Source organism: Aythya ferina (assembly GCF_964211825.1).
Source record: "Aythya ferina genome assembly, chromosome: 16".
Classification (NCBI taxonomy): domain Eukaryota; kingdom Metazoa; phylum Chordata; class Aves; order Anseriformes; family Anatidae; genus Aythya; species Aythya ferina.
The window spans coordinates 14,129,851-14,153,444 of NC_140315.1; the positions used below are offsets into that span (position 1 = coordinate 14,129,851).

A 23,594-nucleotide genomic window follows, 5' to 3' on the forward strand; every position below is an offset into this window, starting at 1 on the left:
GCACTGCATTGCCCCGAGCTGCTGCGTAACAGGGACAAGGGCTGGTCTACAGGGCACAGGCTGTCCCTGGCGTGCTTTGTGCACCCTGATAAAGAGGGAGCCTGGCCCCGCTCAAACCCCAAGCCTGCAGCATGCTGAGCACTGCTCAGCACAGGCCCTTTCCACGTGGGGCAGTCAGGGGGGTGCTGGGGAGGGCTCCGTGGGACCTGTCCCTGCAACGCAGGGTGGGGGGACAAAGGGTGCTGCACTGCATCCAGCTCGTGTTCAGGCTGCCATGGTCTGGGTCCTTCCAAGGGGGTTGCAATAGAGGCAGGGTTTAGACATTTCCCCCATGGATCAAGTGCTTTCATCTCCCCAGAAGGATATTTTCCCCCCCAGGATTTCAGCTGCTGGATCCCCTCTGCTCCTTGGTGTTTTTTCCTCCCACAGGTGCAGCTCCACGCACTGCCTTGGCCGGGCCCTGGCAGCAGCCGGGAGCACCACACTGCCCTCTCCCCGTCCCCAACCACAGCAGCAGCTGAACTGCTAAAGATTGCTCCAAAATTGCTCCAGTTCTTCTATTTCCCATCGATAGTGTTCAGGTATTGGTGCACAGCCCAGAAAGACTGTTTGGGTTGGCTGAATCCTTCCACAGTTGTTTAACAAATGACTTTACAAAGAGCGAAATGTAGCCAGAGGATCATTAGGGCAGCTGGGCAACAATTAACAGATACCCGTGAGTTAAAGGCCAGTTACCAGGGCATGTGGAGATGCGATAGGGGAAGCTCATGGCAAGATGCCTGCAGAGCCCTGAGGGGACAGGGCAATGGCAGGGACCTCATGGGGCACAGAGGGGTGATGCTCCTGCTCTTCCTGGTCCTTGCCCTGCCCTGTTGCAAAACCAGGGGCTGCCCCAGGCTGTGTTTGCAGGATCACGGGGTGACCGGGGGCTGTGTGCATGGCTGGGGGGTGCCTTTCCCCCAGGACATCCCCTGCGCCTGCTTCCAGCACAGCTCTGGGCTCTGCCTGCAGCAAGGATCCCTTCGGGAAGCATTGCACAAGGTGAGGGGACGTTGGCCTGCTGGTGGGGAGTGGAGCAACTGCCCATTGCCCAAGAGCACCCGCCGAAAACAGCTGTGCCTGGGGCAGGGGTGCACACTCCTTGTGCAGGGGGATCTTTGCCTATCCACAGCAAACCCCCATCATTGCAGGGTCCCCGTGAAGGCTTCTCCTGCAGGACTGTGCCTGCGCAGGAGCGGGCAGACCCCCCGGGACCAGCTGCCTTCATTTTGCCCCCCACATCCCAGGTGCAACCACACGGGGCGGTTGTGCAAGGCAGCACCAGCTTTTTGAGCAACGGAGCCGTCCCATCCGTATCTTGTGCAAAAGGCTTCCGGAAAACACAGGGGGAAAAGGCACAAACGTCGGCATCCCCCAGCCTGCTTCCCACCCCCATCCTCTCCCAGGAATTTAAGTGCCAGCATCCCCCAGCGACTGCACACATCTCCCAGGGGCCGCGGCAGCATGAGGTCCGTGGCTGCCCTCCTCCTCGTGGGGATGCTCATTGCCTGGATGGAGCTGCCAGCAGGTAATATAAACGCTTTAGGAGGGAGGAGAGGTGTCCAAGGGGACAGGGTGGCACCCGGCCTGTGCATCAGGAGGGGACAAAGCCCTCTGGGGACCCTCCTGGGCTGCAGCCCCCTCACCTTGCAGGCACCGCCTGGTCCTGCCCGCGCATCCGCGTCACCTGCGCCATTCCCAACCCGCCGAACAAATGCGACAGCAGCTGGCAGTGCCCCCGCCACCAGAAGTGCTGCCAGGGTGCCTGCGGTAGGAGATGCTTCTCGCGCCCGCCTGGCATCCCCACGTCCCACGGTACCGTCCTCTCCGAGCCACCTGCGGTGGCCGTGGCCCTGGGCAGGGAGGTGGCCATGGTTTTCAGGGCTGGGGGTGGCCCAGGTGCTCTCTCTCAGCCCCTCTCCCTCTCTCTTTCCCTTTCCCCAGTGTGAGGGCCCAGCACAGACCAAGGGGCTTCTCCGCATCCCCGTGCCACCTCTGGTACCAGCCCGCTGCTCGCAGCCCGGGGAGGACTGTCCTGCTGGGGACAGGGACGGGGACAGCTCCTTGCCCATGCTCTGAAACCTCCCTGGCTGCAGAACCAGCTGCCCCAGGATGCTGCCTGCTGTCTGCTCACTCTCTCTTTTCCCTTCCCTGCTGCTGTTACAAATAAAGGAACTCATTCCAGGAGAGCTCATGGTGTGTGTCTCCCCTTCCTGCCCCTCTTCAGGCCCACCCTGGCGCACACTCCCACTGCTGCTCCCTCCCCAGGATTTGTGCCGGGGGAAGAGGAGGAAGCCCACCCCTCTACAGACCCAGCATGTGGTTAGGGGCTGCCTGGGGGCAGCAAACCCCTCCCGAGACACCCAGACCCTGAGAGGAGGGTTGGAGGGGCCGCAGTGAGACCCAACGGGACACTTCAGGGACCTCCCAGCAGGCTGAAGGGAACCGGGTGGGCAGCATGTCCCCGGGTGCACCCGAGCCGGGCAGGGCGGTGGGACAGGGAACGGGACCCCCTGTGGTCCCCAGCAGCTGGGGAGGGGTTACACAGCCCCATAACCCAGGGTGCTGAGACCCGAGCTGGTAGGGGAAACTCAGCTGAAGAGGAGTGCCTGGGAGAGCCTCCAGGCAGGGCACAGAAACACAGCCCACATTCGGGGCCAGGCTTTCATGGGGTGCTGAGACAAGTTGGCAGTGTGCAGCCTGCTGGTGTCTGCTGCAGGGACAGAGTGGCACCCCACAAATGACAGGGACGTGCCAACAGCTTGCACGGTGCCCGTGGGGGATAAAAACACCGGGTGAGCCAGCAGGGGCAGGCAGAAGGAGGGCCAGGGGCTGGGAGCAGCCAAACCCAGGTGGGAAATTGGACAGCATTTAGGACCAGCACAGCACCTGCCCGTGGGGATGTCCCTTGCCACCCTCACGCCAAAGAGGGGGGGCAGAGCCCCGGTGCTGTCCCCAGGCTGTCCCCATGGCTGCGATGGCACGCGTGGTGGCACGTCCCATCAGTCACAGACCGCAGCACCCCTCCTCCGGCAGCACCAGCCATTATCAGCTATTAAGCAGGCATTTCCACGCAGCTGGCTAATTTGATAACGCTGCAATTATCCCGGTTTGTTAACAAGATTAAATTGCTAATTGGTTTGATTAAGCACCAAGCTCCAGGCACCGGGTGCCTCCAGCAGCGCTGGTAGCCCCGGCCAGCCCAGCCCCCTGTGCCCAGGGCAGCAGCTCCTTTGTGGGGGCAGGTACAGGAGACAGCTCGGGGGGGGGGGGGGGGGGGGGGGTTGTTATCCTGGGAGCTGCTGAAAGGGACCTGCAGACTTCCACGTGAAGGCTGCAGAGGTCTGCCCTTCCCTCGTCACTGCTGCCACCCAGCTGGGCAGGAGGAGATGGAGAAGTCAGCCAGGGGAGGATGCCTGAGGGTCCCTCAGTCTGGGTTCTTTCTGCTCTGGGGTGCTGCAGGTTAGGAATCAGATAATGCAGCAGCCCCGAACACCCACCTGGAGCTGCAGCATGAGCTCTTCTCTCCCTCCCTAGAAGCCCCTCCACTGGGGCTGAGGTTTGCCTGCACCCCGGGACAGCCAACACCGCGTGGCAGGAGCAGGACAGCGCACCCAAACGCAGACGAGGAAGGCATGACCCTGACTGTGGGAAGCTGCTGGCAGCGGGTTTTGCCTGGAAATCCTTTGGATCTGGGTCTTGGGGAAAGGAGGGAATTCCACCATGTATCGAAGGTATTCGTGCCAGGAGACAGCAGGGGAGCAGTGCGCCCTGTGCCAGCCAGGAGACGCTTCCCTGCTGGCTCTGCCCCCATCATCTGCTCTCCTGAGGCTGGAGCAGCGTGGGGACAGAGCCCTTGGTCCTCTGCCTGGGCCTGATGCAGCGGATGGAGAGGGAAAGTCTCACCCCCAGTATGCCCCTTGCACACTTGAACATCTTTTTAATATTTTCTTGGAGCCTTCTCCCTGCGTATTTCATGCTCTGGCTCAGCAGTGTGGGTGATCAGGGTGAATACAGAGCAGTTTAGCGCTCCGGAGTGACGCGAGACCTTTTCAGGGATGATTCAGACTGGCCTAATCAGAATTACTACAGCTTTGAAAACCTTTGCAAAGAGAGGCTTATTTAACTAGCCCGGGCCAGGAGTGGGATGCTGTAGTCCCAGTAGGATGCAGCAATTGCATCAGAGCCGTCAGAGGAGAGCCCCTGGGCTGAGCAGATCCACGCTCTGCCCCCAGCCGGGCACTGAGCGCAGCCCCCGCCTGCTCTGCGCACAGGCAGCGGCGTTTCGGGAGGGAAAATGAGTCAACCTCCTGGTCCCTGCACACGAGGAATAAATACACCTCTGCAGAATCGCAGCCCGTCCTCCCCGCTGAAGGTCAGCGTAGTTATGAATTCACCCCGTGCCTCAACACGTGGGGTGTTTTCTTTGTTTCTTTGAGCTCAGCTCCCCCATGGCCAGTCCCTGCAGGCTGCAGTCGAGGTGCTCATGGCCAGACCAGAGCTCTCTTGCAGTTGGGACCCTCCAGCATGGACTGTCTGATGGCACAGGTCTGCCTTTGTCCTGATCCAGTGTGCTCCCCTAGCCACAACCACCTTCTGTGGCACTGGTGGTGCAAAGTGGGAAGCCTTTGGGACCGTCCCTCATCCTCTCTTCCCTTAAGTGCTGCTTCACCCTGAACCAGCTCTGGGGTGGCCACACACGTGCCGAGGGGCAGCAGGGCTGTGCCTTGCCCAGCTGAGTCGCTTGGCTCCGTGTCCCCACCGAATCCCCCTGGAAATCCTCACCAGCCTGCTGGGGCTGCACGCCCAGGAAGCCGCCAGATGAACCAGAGGCACTTGGTTCCCTGAGCCTCTGCCATTGGTCTGAGCCTTGGCACAGACCCCCTGAGGCTGGTAAGGGATGAGCTTGGTGCAGAAGCAGGAGTGCAGGAAGCAACTCTCTTTGGCCCTAATGCCAGGGACATGGGGACCTGCCAGCTTGGCCTGCTGCACATGGCCAGAGCTGCTCAGCCAGGGGGTTCAGAGTATTTTGGGGAGTACATGGAGTCTCACACACAAAGCCATTGTTTCAGGCTACAAACCCACCCTTAGAAAATGAATATATTAATTAAGAAGCAAAGGAATAAAGCGGTGGCAGCCCCCTGTAGCTAGGAGAGACCCCTAGCCAGCAGCTCCTTGTCCCCATGCATAGGGGACAGAAACCTCTTTCTCCTGCAGCCAGCCACACTGCATGGAGGCTGTAGAGAGCTCAGCACGTGGAGGCTGGGCAGTGGTGAGATCAGGAGCTCCCCCAGCCTCCTGCAGCCCCATCGTGTCCCCAGCCTCCTGCAGCTCCCGAGCCAGACCCGCAGCCCCTCGGAGAGGCACCCCCACCATTCTGCAGCTAACAGCTTTGGAGCCCCTGGATGCTCCTCTACAGAACAGTGCACAGCCAGGAAAGCATCCCCTGCAGCCCACTGAGCACCAGGGGCCCCGCATCCCCTCCCGAGTGCACAGCTCACCAGGACCCCCCCCAGCCAGCCCCAAAAGCCACCCCCGGCGGGCAGGGGGCTGTTCACGTAGTCGGGCAGCACGGACGGGCTCCAGCTGCAGAGGGGAAGCAGTTTCCAAGCTCCTTCGGTAGCATCCTGTGGAGCAGGGCACCGGCAGCAGCACCAGCACAGGGGAATTCCTGCCTCTGCAGCCCTGCCTGTGCCAAGGCGCACGCAGATGCTCCTTCCCTGATGGTTATGTAGGTTAATAGCATGCAATGCGATTGCAAGGCACAGGCAACCGCAAAGCTATGTCAATATTTAGCGTTTACACATTTGGCTAATTAGGGAGCAACCTGTGATTGCCTCCGAAGGAGGCAGGGCTGCATCGCCCATCTCCCTCCCCCTCCCCTGGTTCGGATGGAGGAAACGTCGGCTCATTATTTCTGGAGTTCTCTGGCCACAAACAGTCCGTCCCGAAATGCTGTGCCCAGGAGCTGGATGTCAGAAATCATTATCCTAAATACAGCTCCATGCATGATTCATGAAGCTGGGCTTCACATTAATCAGGGAGAGATGGGCGAAAGCGGAGCAGCGTCGCAGACCGCTGTGCACAGGCAGGCGAACGGGAAGATGAGATTTGGACCTCTGGGGCTAAAATCAGAGGGATGGTGCAAATCAGAGAAACAGCCACGGTCCCAAAACAATCAGAGCCCATGTGAGTAGAGACCAAATGCAGGCAATGGGCTGATGCCCAAGTACCTTTCTGCTTGAGGAGCTGCTGCGACTCGATCACATTAATGAGCGCAGGGCAGCCGGCACCATGGCTCTGAGCAGCCTCGGAGATGCTCGGCTGCTTTCCACATTAGCCCTGGTCCGGGCAATGCGCTGGGCCAGCAGTGGGACTCACACAATGATGTGATATTATGATGTGCAGAGCATACTGTGATGCTCTGCACAGTTTGACCACTAAAAATAGAAAAATGTGTGTGGTTTTTATTTTTTTTTTTCTGAAATGTCACTGGGAGGTTCCTGGGCAAGCTGGGTTTCTGCACCAGTGCCATGCTGCGCCCCAGCAATCAGGACCTTCTTGGGACACAAATGCTCCTTCCATTGCTCCAGGGCTTGGGAAACCAGGGAGATGTGTCATCTCTGTACCTGGATCTGCCCCAAACACAAGCCCTGGGCCCCGAAGGTCAAACAGCCAGTGAGGGTTGCCCTCGGTGTGCCAGTGCCGATGGCGTGCTGCAGCAGGACGCGGTGTGCATTTTGCAGGAGCAAGTGTCCACGCCAGGCTCAGCCCCTGAGCTCCGTCCCCACATCCTGGGCTGTTCCTTTGCCACTGGTACAACCACTCCTGGTTAAAAATAAATAAATAAATAAAGGAACGCACAAAAATGCAGTGACTAGCAGCCAGGCCAGCCGTACAGAAGGGTGAAATCCATAGCTGGCATTGTAAAACCTGGGCTCTGAGATGAAAGCAGCGGTGACCCCTGTGTCGTGGAGGAAGCAGGCAGCACCACCGAGCCCCGCAGCTCTGCTGGGCTGGGACAGCTTGGGAGAGTGGGACCCCCATGGGCAAGGCCCCAGGAGCCACCGCTCTGGGCTGGTAGAAGCCCCTGTGCCATGGGAGCCCCCGTCACCAAGCCCATCCCATGGGAACCTCCCCAGGGGCACCCCAAGGCAGCCCCCACACAGGACACCAGCCTCGCCATTGGCAGAGGGTGCTCATCCCACCACCAGGGCACTTCCACCTCTGAAATACCAACATCAGAGGCCAGTTATCAAAAATATATAGGTTTGGCTGAAATTTTCTGTCGTGCCATCCCAGCCTGGCCGTGGCTGACTGGTTCCAAAGCTGGGGGCAGCTCGCTGTCCCCAGGGCCGGTGTGCTGGCTGAGCAGGACAGACTGGCTCAGGGAAATGGCATCTCCCTTTATGCTAACCCCCCCTTTTTTTTTTTTTTTTTTGCATGGAGAAGTTGTTTTGCAGCTTGTCTCCTTATATCAGGGCTAAACACTGATGTGTAAGGCAGTGCTATTTCTGGAGGTCGCTGGGTTGCCAGGATTTTCTGTACAGGTGGAACTTGGGGCCGCTGCGTGTGATCCCCGTAAGGTGGCTGTGGCTGTACTCATGAATTTATTGTGCCTGTGGCTGTACTCCTGAATTTACTGTGCCTTGCTTGACTCTGGCACCAACACCACAGCAGGATCAGCACTCGCTGTTCACCTCCTTCTGCGCTGTGTTTTTGGGGATGTGTCCTGGCCAGAGCAACTGGGGGCAGAGACAGTGCGGCAGGAGGGATTCAGCACATTGGAGATGTGCTGTAAGATGTGGCTGGAGGTGATGTATATCCTCTGGGCATGTGGAAGATCTCCAGACAGTAAATCATTGCTGCTTTCATCCCTCAGCACTGCGGCACCTCCCCGCTCCCCCTCCAGAGGTTCCCTGTCTATGTAAAAAATAGCCACCGCTGCGTTAGGGCTCTCCAAATTTTCTCATGCTTCTGATTATAGCTTTTAAGTTGATCCACAAGCCAAGGTCTCCGGTGAGTTCAGTGAGTTTTCATTAATTTTGCCTGGCTTAGGAACCCAGTGGGCTTTGTGAAACTCCAAGCCCAAAGCATTTTAGGCTGTTGGAGCCTGCCATGGTGCCCACGCTGCGGGAGGACGGGCGGATGCTGGTGGCACATCCGCGGGCTCTGGGGCAGGCTTGGGTCCGGAGGGGCTGGCTGAATTTCCCTGCACTGAGCAGGCTGAAATGCCCCTGCCACAGGCATCCTGTGGCTTTTTTGGGGGGGAGGAAAGAGGGATGTGGAGTGGGACTCTGGAACAAAGGTGCGCTCGGGGCTCCCCGTGCGGTGCTTGGAGGTGCTCTGGGGAGAGGCAAAGCTGCTGGGAGACAGGAGATGGCAGGGCAAGGGCAAGAGCAAGGGCAAGGGCAAGGGCAAGGGCAAACCCAAATCCAAACCCCACAGGCTCAGCCTCTCTTGTCTTGGGGAGACAAAGGCAGCAGCAGTGCAGAAAGCTCCAGGAACCAAAAGCATGAAGAGAAACCCAAACGCCTTTACCACCAGAGAGAAGGCTTTTTTCTTCTGCCCTAATTTAGCTCTGGAATTTAGCTCTGGAAATGAAGATTTTTTAAATTCCCTCTGTGCTGGTGTCCCCAGCATCCATCAGGTGCCACTTGCAGTGATGTCCCTATGCTCTCAGCCACCCTTCCAGCCCTCCCACAAGGCAGGTACCAGCGGCTCTGTCCCTCTCAGCACACGTCCACGGGCCTTATGAGGGCTTGAAAATTTCCCTTTTAATTAAAGGAGCTCTGCAGGCAAGCTCCACTCATTTATATTTCCCTTTATATTTTAATTTATTGCTACATCAGCTATTAACACACACACCCCCCCCCAAAAAAAAAAAAAAAAAAAAAAAGGAAGCAGAAAGCAGAAAGGCGCAGAGCTGACACAAGCCGGGCGCCTTTCGGGATGACTCACTGCAGCACCGAGATGGCTGCTGGCTTCGGATTCACCCTGCCTCTGCCTCCAGCCGGCGGGAGGCAGCGAGGCGAGAGGCTGAGAGGCTTCGTCCCTCGTGGCCGCGTGGATGGAGGCTTCGCCACGCGGGTATCGGCGACATCCCCGCGGGCCCTGGTGGGAGGGGGGCTTCCTCCCAGAGGGGCAGCAGGGGGAAGACGTTGGGAGGAGGAGATGGCGAGGCGTTTCCAGCTGACCTGATTTTTCTGCCTGCTTCCCTCGCCACATCTCTGCGAGGGAGCTCAGGAGTGGTGGCAGCTTGCCTGGGGTTGCAGGCGTGCTGCTGGGTGCCCCAAGCGCATCCCCTGAGCTGGGGGAGAGCCTCGGGGCTGGACCCTCTTTTCCTGCCCTGCCTTTCAAGTGCCAAAGCTGGCTAAGGAGAGAACCAGCCCTTTCGCAGTCCTTTGTGCAGCAAGGGGAGAATTCACCCAGGTACCATTTATGCTGCAGCAAAGCCACCCCTGGAAGGACGCAAGGACACCAGCATGAGCCTGGGCGAGGCCAGAAGGTGACCTGGGCTCTGCAGCCACCCCCAGGGCTTCGGGGCTGCTGCTGGAAGCACAGGGGTGTGGGGACACGCAGGGACACCCTGCCACGATCCGGGGTGATCTCCTGCAGCCTGCTGGGCTGATGGGCAGGGGCGCAGGGTGCAATCCTACACCCAGGGAGCCCTGGCAGCTCTCTGCCTCGCACCACTGGAGCCAGCAGGGCTGGACTGGAGGGCACAGTTTCAGGTCCACCCAGCATCAGCACATAAATGGGGCTGGGGGGAGATTTACAAAGAGCTGACCTGTGCAGAGACCGGGTGTGAGTTGCAGCGGATGCCCTCGGAGAGCCCAGGGGTTCCCCCAGGGCAAGGCTCCCTCCCAGAAAAACAGCTGAGAATTGATTTCAGAAGGGAAAAGGAAATTCTCCCCGTGGCAGCACATCAGTGACAGGCAGAGCAAACCCCGGGGGGCAGCACACCCTCCTCGCTGCCAGCAGCCAAAGCTGGCTGTGCTTATCTCACAGCCTCCAGAGCTGCGCAGCCACCCCTAATCGCCATAAAAATAAACGCTTTTGCCTCGTATCACAGAACAGAGGAATTTCCCTCCGTTGGTTTTCCCTTTTTTTTTTTTTTTGATTTTTTTTCCCCAAGGCCTCCCTCCGAGCCTTCCCCCCCCCCCTCCCTCCTTGCCATGTAAGCAGGCGCGGGGCACAGGCTGACATGGGGACACGGCGGCGGCAGCGCTGCCTGGCGCAGGGCCGGGGCTGGCAGGGCACGCAGCCACGAGAGGCGGGCACGCAGCGGGGGGAAGGATGCTCCCCGCCGACACGAGCTCCCAGCCGGCTGCCTGCGTGCCTGGAGAAGGGTGAGGGCCTGCAGGCTCCGTGCCCGAACCCTAAAGCAGATGGATTTGCCCTGGAGGGTGGCACGGAGCCTTGAAGGGTGTGAACTGCCGGTCTGACTGAGCTGCTTGGTGCTGGAGCAATGAGCCATCGCCACATGGGCATGCGGCCGTCACCCGGGGAAGGTCTCAGAGCCTCCCTTTGCAGCCCCTCTGCTCTGGCAGCCGGCTTTGGGGGCAGTTGGAGCTCTCGCCAGGCCATACGGGGATGGCTGCGGGTGGCAGCGTCCCGCTGAGCTGACCCCGGCCATGCGCCTGACCTGCTGCCTTCGCCCACCTCCTGCACGGGGACAGCGGGGAGCCCGGCGAGCCGGGCAGGGCTGCCCAGGACCCCTCAGCACGCCCAGCCCCAGGAGGTTCAAGGAGCAGGATGCTGTGACGGGCACCTGCGAGGGCCGAGGCGCATCGCCGGCACGCCGTGGGGCGGCACACTGAGCTCGGGGCCCCACCGCTCGCCCCCCGCCCTCCTGCTTTGGGGCGCTTGGAGCAGGTAAGGCAATTTGGGGTGGGGGGACACCGGTTCCCCTGCCCACCCCACTCCCAGCCCCGTGCAGCCACCGCAGAGCTGCCTTTAGCCTTCACGGGGGAAACCGCAAAGGCAACCATGAGATGGTTTTGCCAAAAATTGGGGGGGTGTCCCGTCCCCCCCCCCCCCTCCGGCTGGCAGCAACCCCTCGCACCCATCTCCAGCTCTCCCAGGGGAGCTGCGGGGGGGATTCCCCAGCCCCCCCCCCCCCTCCATCCACCTCCCCCAGCACAAAGCCGCCGGGCGGAGCCGGAGGGCGGCACCCAGGGGAGGATGGAGGGGGGGTGACGGGGCGGGGACCCCCCCCCCCAACCCTTCCCCTTCCTTCCCAGCCCCTTCCCCTCCCCGCCCGGCCCCGCGGAGCTGCCGCCGGCCCCGCAGGGCTCCGCGGCTCCGCGCACGCTGCGGCGGGGGCGGCGCGGCTGCAGGTGAGCGGAGGGGAGCCGGAGCTGGGCAATTCGGGGGGCTGCATGCTGCGGGGGGGGGGCAGGGACATCGGCACACCGGGCTGAGCAGGGACCGGGGAGCAGCGGGGAGGAGAGCAGCCTCCAGCCCGGGATGCTGCGGGGAGCTTGGCGCACGGGGTACCCCTGCCGCGCACTCCGGAGGTGGGTGTAGGGGAGCCCCTCTGCCCCCGGGTCTTCTCCACCCCCCCCAGGAACCTCAGGGCAGGGTGCGGGGTCCTCCCTTTCCCCCCAGAAGCTGTGCGCCCGGTACCTGGCAGCAGAGGCACCGCGCACGGCAGCATCCGCAGCAGGCGCTGGGCTCCTGCTCACAGCCGACCCCGGAGCTTTGGGTAACCGCCCCCCTCCTGCACCCCAAAAAAGAGCCGGGAGTCCCCCGGCTGCCTGCCCCCAGCCCCGGGCACTTCGGTGGCCTCCGAGCACACGGCAGCAGCTCAGGCTCCGGCTGCAGAGAGCTGCCAGCAGTGGGAAAACCCCTCCGTGCTCCCCGCACCCCGCTGACCATCTTCAGCTCGACGGGCACAGGGATGCTCAGCGGCAGGGACAGGGCACACGGGCATCCCAGGGAGAGTGTCACCTCCCCAGTCCTGCCCCAGCCGCCCCCAGCACGCAGCCGATGGATGGGGACACCCCCCGGGATGTCAGCTGCCCCCCTGGATCCCCCCAGCCCTGCCCCGATCCCACGGGCATCCCAGCTGGGGCTTGCCCCAGCAGCCTGCAGCCAGCACCCCGGCACGCCTGGGAGGTGCAGGGCCACGAGCCCATGGTGACAGGGTGCTTCGGGCTGGGCTGCAGGCAAGGGACAAAGGCTTTCCTCCTCTGCATGTTTCTAATGGCTCCTCTGAGACCAGCCCCACGACTCCCCGCCGGGAAGCCTCGCCGAGCTGTAAGTACGGGGCTTTTTATCTGGGCTGTTCATCTAAACCCATCGTACCTGCTTGGAAAACCCCTGAGTGCAACACTCCCTGCTCTCACCGCATCCTCACTCGAATATCTATTAGCATCTCCCTGCCCACTCCCCTGGGTCCCCTCCGCCAGTTGGAATAAATACACAGAACTTCCCTGTGAAAGGCTGTCAGAAAAAAATGCGTTGTCAAGGGAAACTCTTCCAGCATTTCGTACAGATATGCTTGATCTGTTTTAATATTTCTTTACTGTCATAAATGCATATATCAGAGATTTTTTTCCTTCATGAGATACATATTCATTTGAATGCCCAGTGCATGGTTCCTACTGGGTGTGTGGCAGTTTCCCTCGAACAGCTCACAGAACATTTCAAAATCGATCACAAAGGGCCTGGCTCGATCTGCTCTGTTTTCCCAATCATTTATGGAGATTTCGGTGCGACTAAAAGACAATTTTGCAAATTCACGTTACTGCAGACAGGCACATTTGTATTCTCTGCCCATTGTGATTTAAAAAATAAAGAAAAAACCCAACACACCCAACCTCCCCAAAGCCAGCTCCTGTCCCCCAGCCGCTAGCCCCGCCGATGGGACAGATCCTGCCCTGGTGATCCAGGTGGACAGGTCCTGGCCCAAGCCTCGGCGGTGCTCCAAGGCTGAGCTGAGCTCGCCATGAAGCGAGCAGGCAAAAGAGTTACAGAACTATTAATTGCTGCGCTGGATTCCCAGATGAAAGCCGTGTGTGGGCAGAAATAATTCACTTCGGTCAGAAACAGGCAAAAGGAGGGAGAATCTCTGTCCGCGACCCCCCTCGCCCTGCTCCCTGTGCAGCAGGGAGGAATTTCCCCAGGATCCAAAGCTCGCCCATCCCTGACACCCATTTTTCTCTTGCCATCAGAGCCCAAAGCTCTCCCATCCCTGAATTTTCCTCCTGCCATGGGGGCAAGGCATCACCCGCAGCCACAAGGTGTGAGTTGCTCCTGCTGAGCCCAAGCATCGCTTTGGGCTCACCCCATGCTGCCAGCCCCATCCACAACCCCCAGGCTTGCCCCATCCTGGCCCCAAAACCACGTCCCCGCTGCCTGGGGTGGTGTTTGGCCTGGCCTTGCCCCCTGGCTGCAGAACAGGGCACGGAGACGCTCGGGGGGCGCAGGACGGGCTGCAGCCCACGGGCCCACCCCCACGGCCCCTGCGTGTGCGCGCAGCCTGACTGCATGAGCATCCTTCTGGAAGGAACCTGGATTAGTCATCCCCACCCCACAGATGGGCTGTGTGATGTCTTCCCTGGAAAAGCCGATCTGTCACAGAAATCCCAGTTTGTCCCTGAACAGGAGGAGCGCCTGAGCCCCTTCTTCTCCCTTCCATGTCTGAAGCATTTAAAAAAAAATTGATCCTTTTATTTTTTTTCGCCCCCCCTTAGATAGGAAAGCCGATGAGTCCATTTAGCTCGGAGGCTTTGCACAAAAGAGTTGCCTCCTCCAGACACGGGGAAGCGCTTGCCTTGTGGTGTGCAGCCTGTGTCTTTATCAGCCCCGGCACCGAGATGCAACCAAGGTAGCAGATGCCTCTGCTGGGCTATTTCACACCCAGCTGGCATTTGCTGCACCCAGCCCCACTCAGCCTAAAAACCCACCTCTGGGGGCTATTTCCAGCCCTGGCTCCATCACCTCTCCCTCTCCAGCTCTGATCTCCAGGCTCAGATACAAAACCCCCCCAGGTCCCTCCAACCTTTTATATGTCACTGCACAGGCACCAGAAAGTGCATAGCCCCCTTTCCCTGCTTCGGTGCTTGCCCCATAAACCCCTCGAGGTGTCTGGTGAGCAGTGTGGGGTGGGGGAACCCACCTCAATGTCTTGGCCCTCAGGTGCTGCCCCACCGGGCTGGGGGCTCCCCAGCACCCCCGCAGTGCCTTTTCCCCCGGCTCCTGCTGTCTGTCCCCAGCCTCTGTCCTTGTGTCACCCAAAAGTTTGAAAACTGCCGTGGGTGACACCAGGCAGAGAGGGTGAGGGACTTTTCTAATAAGAATGGGCTGATGAAAGCCGTGGAGGGAAAGCTTTGAGAACAGAGACAGGCCGGTCAGGGGGGTCACAAATTCCTCTGCAACCACTAAAAGAAAGCTCCAGCATTGCACAAATCACATCAGCAATGACAGATCAGCAGAGCTCAGGAGCAAGGCACAGCCAACAAAGGGATTTTCCCAAAAGCAGATGATTTGTGGGAGAAATGCAATTTTGGGGTCTCAGTGAGCAGACCCGGTGCCCTCCTGAGGACACCAAAGCCCCGGCACCGCTCCCTGCGAGCTCCACCACGCCCCTCCGGAAAGGGCGACGGGCCAGGAGGTAGGTGGAGAGGTTCCAAGGTGACTTAGAGCACAAACCGAGTGCTCGCCTGCTTAGTTCAAACCTCTGGTCAAGGTGGGTAAATGCATTTTAGGGTGTGCGAATGCTGCTCGTTGTTAGATGTTGTAACTCTTGCTCGTTAGCGAATGGAGCTGCTGCTGCGTGGCAAAGCCCAGTGCCCTGAAACCCGTAAAACCCAGAAATGTGGCAGAAAGCAAAACTTCCCTTTTTATTTCCCTACTAATACACAGGTCTTTCATTCAGTCATCAATGATTCTGAATCATGTTTTTGTTATGTTTCAACACTATAAAAATAAATCCTAATATTTTATGTGACAGAACACACAAGAGGAGACAAAGCAGGCAGACGAATTGTTTTGACACTTCTTCCTCTGAAATTTTCCCTAACACCTGTGAAAACGCTTTGATTTTGGCAAAACTACCACGGCTCCTGGGCAAATCGTGCCATCCAAGGACTTTTTGGCCAGGTCCTATTAGCGATGTAGGTGGTCGGGCTGCAAATCTCTGGCACAATCTGATGAGCGCAGGGCAGCACAAGATCTATTTTTTCACTGGGGGATAAATCCTCTCTCCAGTGACTAATTACCTGTTTGAAGGAGGAAAGCCCCACAGGCGAGGTGCTGGAGATGCAGCAAATTGCCTTCGTTAGGCCACCGGCGAGCTGCAAAGGGAGAGATTTCGAGAGGTAAATAAGGAAGGAAAGCCTCATCTGGAAATTAGGTTTGGTTGTGTTTGTTTTGTTTTGTTTTGTTTTCCTTCTTCCCCAGCAAAGAACAAATGCCCAAAGCTGCTCCTTCCCCTCCATCCACTGTCCCTCTCTGTCCCACACGTGAGCACCCCCTCGCCCCCCAGGGACCTCTTGTCCCCCCCGAGCACCCTCGAGCTGTGTCTCGCCCGCAGGTGGACCAGCCCCCGCTCTGCTGATCATGGTCAACAAGACCTTAACCTACTGGGGTCCCGGCTTCGAGGAGGACGTTATCAACATCAACGTGGGGGGGCTGAGGCGGCGGCTCAGCTCCAGCGCCCTCTCCAAGTTCCCCGACACCCGCCTGGGGCGCCTGCTGTCCTGTGACTCGGAGGAGTCCATCCTGCAGCTCTGCGATGACTACGACGTGAGCGCCAGGGAGTTCTACTTCGACCGAAACCCCGGCTTCTTCCTCTACGTGCTGCACTTCTACCAGACGGGGAAGCTGCACGTCATGGAGGAGCTCTGCGTCTTCTCCTTCTGCCAGGAGATCGAGTACTGGGGCATTAACGAGTTCTTCCTGGACTCCTGCTGCAGCTACCGCTACCACGAGCGCAAGCTGGAGGGCCGGCACCACAACTGGGATGAGGAGAGCGAGGTGAGCAGCGTGGACACGTCCCCAGATGAGATCTCTGACATCAACCACGAGCTGCTGCGCTACAGCACGCTGCGCTGCGGCAATGCGCGCAAGCGCCTCTGGCTCACCATGGAGAACCCCGGCTACTCCATCCCCAGCAAGCTCTTCAGCTTCGTGTCCATCAGCGTGGTGCTGGTCTCCATCGCCACCATGTGCATCCACAGCATGCCCGAGTACCAGGAGGCAGACGAGGCTGGCAACGTGCTCGACGAAGCCGTTCTGCACAAACTGGAGTATTTCTGCATCTCCTGGTTCACCTTTGAGGTGTCCTCCCGCCTCCTGCTCTCCCCCAACCCCAAGAAGTTCTTCAAGCACCCCCTGAACCTGATCGACATCGTCTCGGTGCTGCCCTTCTACTTCACCCTCTTGGTGGACCTGACCATGGGCAGCGACTCGGAGCTGGGCAACCTGGGCAAGGTGGTGCAGGTCTTTCGGCTCATGAGGATATTCCGGGTGCTGAAGCTGGCTCGGCACTCCACGGGGCTGAGGTCGCTGGGGGCCACCTTGAAGGTAAATGGGCTCCCTATCTCCATACCTACCCTTATTACCAGCTCTGGGATGGCCGGGAGATGCAGAGGTGCCCATTCCCAGTGGTTTTCCAGCTCTGGGTGGTGTGTGAGAGCTTGTTTGGGGCAGTGGGTTGGGCTGTGGGGTGTGCCAAAGCAGTGTGAGGGTGCTGCACAAGTACCCCTTGTGCACACACCCAGAGCAAACAGGAATTGACCCTGACACTTGGAAACTTGGTGCCTCCATGGGTTCAGCCCCACCATGGTGGGCCAGCACCATACCCAGTGTCGGAGCAGAATGAGCCATGCAGGGGTGGTGACATCCCACCAGGACACCTCACTGGGTTAGCCACGGGGTCTGGGACCACCAGGAGCCGTCCTGTGGCACCGCAGAGCATGCAGGGCTGGGGGAAGCTGGCCTCAGGACCAGGCCCTCAGGAGGACAAGCTGGATGAAGGGGTGCTGAGAGTGCCCCAGGCCCCTGGCACACTGGGAGGTGGCACCCACACACATTTGAGGAAAGGTCCCCAGGCTTCACATCGTGCCCCAATGCTCACCAGAGCACCCTCCCAGCACCTGGGAGGGCCTGGTGAGAGCAGCTGTGACAGGTTTTGAGGCATGAAGCTGTCATGAGACCCTCACCAGCCTGGTCCCATGTCCCTGACTTCCATCGCTGCGGCTCAGCTGCCCCCCATCAGTCTCTGCTGTCCCCACAGTCCCTCCAGCCGCCTCATGCCGAGGGTGATGTGTGGCTGAGCCAGTGTGTTGGGGAGGGTGAAGCCATCCCCTCACCTCAAAATCCAGGTGCTGCAGGGTCCAGCTAGCCCAGCCTTTGATTTTCTCTGCTTCTTGGTGACCAACTCAAGAGAAACCCCAAGGCCAGTCGCCAGGCCCACCAAGTGTGGCAGCAGATGCTCGAGCTGTGCACGGGGAGGACACCACTAGAACAGACACCTTCACTCCTCCTGGGGCTGCCTCTGGCACCACTTCCAAAACACCACACTAGTTCTCAGGCTGGGGACCCCGTGGTGCTGGCACGGGATGTCCTGGTGTCAGCAGGGCTTGGCGGCCAGGGCTGGCCCCGCTCCATAGGGCTGGGTAGAAAGAAAATCAACTCTTGAGCATGGCTGGGGAAGAGGATGGGGTCCAGGGAGCATTGTTTGAAACAAAGGCACCTGCAGCCCTACCCACAGCACCCTCGTTCCTGAAAACCCACCTTGGAAGAGCAATGAGCAAGCGGCATGCACACCTAAAGCAGCTCACAGAATTTAAATCAAACCTTCCAGGTGGGAAGGGCTCCCCGATCCTTTCCTGTGCTCCACGGGGCAGGGGCTGCGTCAGGGCAGGGGCTGCCGGGCTCTGCCGGGCTCTGCCGGGCTCGGGGCACATCCTTGGGCAGCGCCAGCAGCAGGGGGTGAGCGACACAAGGCTGCCGCAGCTGCCTGGTGCTGTGATTTACCAGCCACATAAATTACAACACCGTGTTCATCATAATTTATTTCCTCCTGCAAGAGCACAAAGCAGCAGCAGCGGAGGAGCAAAGCCTGCTGACGGCCGGGAAGCGGGGCGATGGCTCTGGCACGGCGAGTAGTTGCTGCCCTGCCACAGGGGTGTTAGCAGAGGGATTTCTGCCCTTTGTGCAGCATAAATTCAGCACTCTGCAGATGATCCAGGGGGCATTTATTTTGGTGGCAGCCTTCCCACACATCCCTGCTCCTCCTGCCCTGCACCAACATCTGTGACAGCGGGTGCGCTTCCCAGCTGGGGGCTCGGTGCTGGCCGCCCCCCAGCAGCAGATAAACTCCATACAGAAATAAGCCTCTCGTGGCCAGCTGATCCATCTGTGAGGCTCGGGGCTCTTTGTCCTTCCCCAGGAGCTCTTGGAGTTTCTCTGGGGCATTTGCAGCCACAGGTGACGGCGGAGGAGGAGGGTGTTATTTCCCTTGGTGTTACTGGCATTAGCTGAGCAGCTTCTGCCAGCAGTACAAGCAGTCTTCGTGCTCCCTGCCATGAATCCACCTCCTTTATGCCTTGCCTTGACCACAGAAGCTCTTTTCCCATGTCTTCTGCTGTTTGCTTTGCTCAAATGTTTCGTTTAGTCATTATGTGGTCTCCAGTAAAGCATTCTTTGGCTGTTGGGAGACTGAAAAAATAATATAATCAGAGCTCTGATTTCCTTTCCCCAAAAGATGAGAGGAGTGAGTTGGCCGATCAGTCGGCAAAAACATCCAAGAAATTTGCTTGTGGTGACCAGACAGGGACAGAACTGCAGCATGGGCTCAGCCCTGTGAGCTGCTGTTTGCTCTTAACCCGTTGCACACCCCTGCTGTCCGTCCGTCTGTCCCACTGCCACCACCCCCTGTCCCCAACCTGGCAGTTTGGGTGTCCCCAGTGAGCCAGGGGCGCAGTGCCCATGGGGATGGGTGCTGGGGCCAGCCTGGGCTGGTGCTGGATGGATCCCAAGCTGATCTGATGAGCGGGGCTGCATCGCTTCACACCGGGCTGAGGCAGAACAGTTGGTCTTGCTTTGAGCCTCCCATGGAGCAGCAGCAAAAGGGAGATGGAATTATCTCCAAAAGAGCAGTTTCTATAAAACAACTCCCCCAGCACAACAGCTGTGTGTTCCTGTAGCATCTCTGGTGTCCTGTAGCAGGGTTGGACATGTGTTAAAGTCACTGAGAACCCCAGGGTTGGAATGTCCCCAGCGGTGAGGCTTCAGGGGACAGAATTGGGCAGAATATGAGCAAAAGCCTGCTGAGCTCCGCAGATGGTGAGGAGTGCCAGAGGGGCAGGCGGTGGGGCCAGCCGGGGCTGGGACAGGAGCTGGAGGCAGAGCCGAGGCTGCAGCAGAGGCACCTGTCCTCCTTGTGCTCGCACACCGCCAGCATCAGGAAAATACAAATCACCTTGCTCAGAGCCTGCCGGTCCGGTGCTTCCTGGGGACCTGCCAAGATAAAAGGAAAATGTGTCTGGATGCTGCTAGCCCAGATCAGGCTGGAGCCGGGGCACAGCGGCTGCAGCAGGAACCCTCGGTGGGAAGCACAGGGCTGGGCTCCCCTCCTGGCTGCCCTGTCCCCATGGGGGTGCCAGGGGCTGGCTTCCCAGCCACCCTGCTGTCCCCAGACACGGCTCACCCATGCACCCTGACCCTGAGCCCACCCGGGGCTGCTCCCACTCCCCTCCCCGTGTTCCCCACACTGTGTTTAACTCCCAAGTGCTGCCACTGTGCCGTGATGCCCGCGAGATGCCCGTGGAGGTGTGCAGGGGGCTGCATGGGGGCCGTGTTTGTGCTGTGGTGCCCCAGCGCCCTGACCACGATGGTCCTCGCTCATCGTCACCCCACTTTGCCTTCCAGCACAGCTACCGGGAGGTGGGCATCCTGCTGCTCTACCTGGCCGTGGGGGTCTCCGTCTTCTCCGGCGTGGCCTACACCGCGGAGAAGGAGGAGGACGTCGGCTTCGACACCATCCCGGCGTGCTGGTGGTGGGGCACGGTCAGCATGACCACGGTGGGCTACGGCGACGTGGTGCCCGTCACGGTGGCGGGCAAGCTGGCCGCCTCGGGCTGCATCCTGGGGGGCATCCTGGTGGTGGCACTGCCCATCACCATCATCTTCAACAAGTTCTCCCACTTCTACCGCAAGCAGAAGGCGCTGGAGGCTGCCGTGAGGAACAGCGAGAAGAAAGACCCCGAGGACACGGAGAGCTGCTCCAGCCACGACCGGGACTCGGAGGCGCTGAGCGAAACCTCCCTGGGCAGAGGCAGCCCCGACCGCCGCGGTCTGACCCCCGGCATCCTGCCCGCCCCCTGAGCCCCCCGGGACGTGGTGGAGGGGCCGGGCTTCCCCATCTCCCAGCCCCACACAGGGGACAGGAGGGGCTGGGGATGGTGCCCGCCGGCTGCTGCCAGCCCCAGGGCAGTGGGAGGCAGCAGCTGGGGATGTTTGGGTGCGTCTCAGCTGGATGTACCCCAGCCAGGGGACAGGAAGGGAGAGGGGAGAAAAGAAAAGTGGGTGACCCCGAACAGGCGCTGCTCTGGGTGCATGAAGGGTGGTGCTCCTCCATCCTAAAGTTGTGTGTCATTTAGGGCATGGCGTTCGTTCCAGAGCTGCTGCTGCTGCTGGCACCCAGCCCATGCAGCAGAGAGGAGGCAGAGTGCCTGCAAAGGGCTGCCGGGGAGCGGACACGAGGGATGCTCCTGGGCACCAAGAAGCTGCCTTGGCCACTGCCGCGTGCTCCTGGTTTCCAGTGCTGGAGGAGCTGCCACGCTGGGGTGATGAACAAAGCATGAGGGATTTGACACCTGCCCTGCTCCCCAGCCTCACCCTGCCGCCTCGTCCCCCTGCCCTGGGGCCAGGCAGGGGCAGCAGCAGTGCCAGGAGCCGGGGGGCATCGCCTCCATCCCCGCAGGGAGCTGAGCCCCCCAGGGCTCCCCTTTGCAGAGGAGGCAGCCCCGGCAGGACAGAGGGGACCTCGTGCTGCTCCTTGTCACCTCCTTGCCCGAGCCCCTCTCAGCTGGGCAGGGAGGACACCCCTGTCCCATGCAGACCCTGATTCAGCTGCACATGTTTGGGGTTGTTCCCGGCACAGCACTAATTCTCTATGGAGCTTTTCCTTGACCCCCCCCCCCCCGATTCTCTGTTTGGAAATCATGCAGGATTTTCGTGCACACAGGAGTGTGCCCAGCAAGCCCCAAACTACTCCGATGGCTACAGGACGGCCACAGCCACCTGGATCCTGGTGCTTGCCACCGGCCGTCCTGGCTGGCACACAGGGCACCGCGTGGGGACTACCACGGTTGGTGACAGCTCTGCCACAGCCACCTGCTGTCCACGGGGATAAAAGACAAAACCGTGCGGGTCCAGCCGCCATGAGCTCAGGTGGGACCAGGGGATCCCCGGGGAGCAGCAGGGCATGGAGGTGCCCACGCTCCCGGCGCCATCGAGTCTTCCAGTACGGCCGTGCCGTGGTCGGCCCCGCGCTCACCGCCCGCCCTGGACCAGCTCCCGCTGCACCGTTACTTGAACAAAGGAAGGAGTTCCCCCTTCTCTCCATGAATACCCCAGTAGCAAAATGTACAAAAAAAATAAAATGTGAAGACTAAATTACCTGTATTAACTAAGAAGCATTATGCAAATAATTAAAAGAGCATGTAAATTAATTTTCTATCTATGCATGGGATGCATACGGTATATTTTATTAAAGACCTGAGTGACCCACCCCGGAGGCTGGCTCTGTTTCGTGCCCCATTCATCCATGGGCTTGGGGCAGGGGCAGAAGGAAGGTGGGATCAGCCCCCAGGAGCTGCCAGGCCACTTGCAGAGCGATTCCTGCAGCAGGCTGTGGTGCCCCTCTGCCATCTCCCACCACGGCTGCCGAAGCAGCATCCCAGGGGCTGGGGTGAGCAATTTTGGGCTGCGGGGCTCCCGGAGGAGCAGCACGGATGGGTGGCAGGCAGGGGGGGTGCAGGGTGGCTGGCAGAAAGAAGGGATGGCAATTAACGTTCAAAATGATGATTGCCCAAGCAAACAGCTTGCCCCATCCACAGCTCCTTCATCCTATCCATTACAGACCCACTAAATCTGGGAAGCAGGAACGTGCAGAGATGGGATGCACGGGATCAGCAGTGCCACGGGGCACGAGAGCAAACCTGGCAGCGCTGGGAGCTGGGGAGCAGCCTCTGGCCATCATTTCCCCTATAAAACACTTGGGTTTTAGGAAACTAACTTTAGCCCCTCAGGGGCTGTGTTTTGGTCTGGAGGTATGAAGGGCAGATTTTAAAGGAAGATTCAGTTCCAAGAGGCCCGTCAGGGTCTGTTGTGCCACCAGGGAGGGGTTGGCAGCATGAAGTCCCTCTTCATCGTCTTCCCTGGAGGCAGCATAGGAGGCTGAGGTGGCTGCTGGTGCCACTCGTGGCCTCCGGAACGAGGGAGGGATCGTCTCAGTGCTGCTCCCAGCACGGCACCTGCACCCCGCAGCAAGGTGGGAGGGGAGGATTAAACCCAGAGTTTAATCTTTATTCCTTTGAGAGTTTTTTCATTTGGAATAATAATAAAAAAATCCCCATTCTACAAATCTTTCCAAGGCAAACGCTTCCCTAACCTGGCGGTTAGAAGCCAGCCGTGCCTCCCCAGGGACCCTCCACAGCTGCTGCATTCAACGGCTGCCCCGAGGGGCTGCCTGGGGGAAAACCACAAAGGACTTTTCTTTTTTTAGCCTCCTGCTTGCTGCGAAAACGTTCAGATTTGTATGGCGATGAGCAACCGGGAAAGTCCTCCCACTGCTCTGCAGATAGAGCTGGCGGTGCCGGAGCTCTGCAGCGCTGGGAGCAGGCGGCACAGGAAGGTGCCCAGCGCCAGCGTGCGCGCTATCGAGGCACTGCCACGCAGGGTGGGCTGCCAGGACGGGTCTGTCTTACTGTTCCCAAGGCCGGTAGGAAATTGGTGCTCTCCGGCTAATCACTAATCAGTTTCCTGAGTGACTGTTCTCCTTTGGTACAGCGGGTAAATCAATTAAGCACTTTATCAGGTTATGTCTGCAAAAGCGGCTCTCCACACTCCAAAAATGATGGATGAAGGAGAGAGTATTTTACCTCCAGGGACCAGCAATGAAGGAGTGACCTTACTCAGCTATTTCACACAGCTGAGAATTGGACAACTCCTAGAGACAAAGTAAACTTCAGTACTTTTAAAAGCTTTTCTTCCTTCACCAGCATTCAGACACCCTGAGGGTGCTCTGTGCACCCGGCTGGTTGTGGGAAATCCAGGAGGTTTGGAAGGAGGTGATCCATAGGAAGCAGAAACTCCTCGCTGGCAGCGCTCCTGGGACCTGTCCCACCTGGCTCTGCAGCCCTGATCCCAGGGGGGTGAGTGCAGGGAGTCCAAAATCAGAGCAGACTGCTTGAAGAAGTGCCGATCACATCGGTGCTGCTTGTAATTCCTCCTTTTGCTGCACTGGGAGTGGTGACCAATAACGACCAATTGTGCCTTAATCCTTTTTTTTTTTTTTTTTTAATTTTAATTGT

The 23,594-nt window shown here is 59.3% G+C and overlaps 2 protein-coding genes across 4 annotated transcripts; both read left to right on the forward strand.

Moving 5' to 3' along the window:
* Positions 1 to 1,368: 1,368 nt before the first annotated feature.
* LOC311445556 (caltrin-like protein 2) lies at positions 1,369 to 2,228 on the forward strand. Its single transcript, XM_084537795.1, has 3 exons — positions 1,369 to 1,567; positions 1,693 to 1,854; positions 1,984 to 2,228. The coding sequence occupies exons 1-3, from the start codon at positions 1,504 to 1,506 to the stop codon at positions 1,986 to 1,988; spliced, it is 231 nt and encodes a 76-aa protein (XP_084393921.1). The 5' UTR covers positions 1,369 to 1,503; the 3' UTR covers positions 1,989 to 2,228.
* An 8,111-nt stretch (positions 2,229 to 10,339) lies between these two features.
* KCNS1 (potassium voltage-gated channel modifier subfamily S member 1) lies at positions 10,340 to 21,790 on the forward strand. Of its 3 annotated transcripts, none has more exons than XM_084537719.1 (3): positions 10,340 to 10,917; positions 15,584 to 16,575; positions 19,927 to 21,790. In XM_084537719.1, exons 2-3 carry the CDS (start codon positions 15,610 to 15,612, stop codon positions 20,380 to 20,382), a joined length of 1,422 nt encoding a protein of 473 aa, XP_084393845.1. In that variant the 5' UTR covers positions 10,340 to 10,917; positions 15,584 to 15,609; the 3' UTR covers positions 20,383 to 21,790. The 3 variants fall into 3 exon arrangements, with proteins under 3 accessions (XP_084393845.1, XP_084393844.1, XP_084393846.1); XM_084537718.1 differs by lacking the exon at positions 10,340 to 10,917 and adding an exon at positions 11,323 to 11,381; XM_084537720.1 differs by lacking the exon at positions 10,340 to 10,917 and adding an exon at positions 12,176 to 12,303.
* Positions 21,791 to 23,594: the final 1,804 nt, after the last annotated feature.

Excerpts from the sequence above, each read along its gene's own strand:
- KCNS1 (XM_084537719.1), top strand. The coding sequence starts at position 15,610 with ATGGTCAACAAGACCTTAACCTACTGGGGTCCCGGCTTCGAGGAGGAC. Across the intron at positions 16,576-19,926 it reads CGCTGGGGGCCACCTTGAAG|CACAGCTACCGGGAGGTGGG; the intron begins GTAAATGGGCTC and ends TTTGCCTTCCAG.
- LOC311445556 (XM_084537795.1), top strand. The coding sequence starts at position 1,504 with ATGAGGTCCGTGGCTGCCCTCCTCCTCGTGGGGATGCTCATTGCCTGG. Across the intron at positions 1,568-1,692 it reads CTGGATGGAGCTGCCAGCAG|GCACCGCCTGGTCCTGCCCG; the intron begins GTAATATAAACG and ends CTCACCTTGCAG.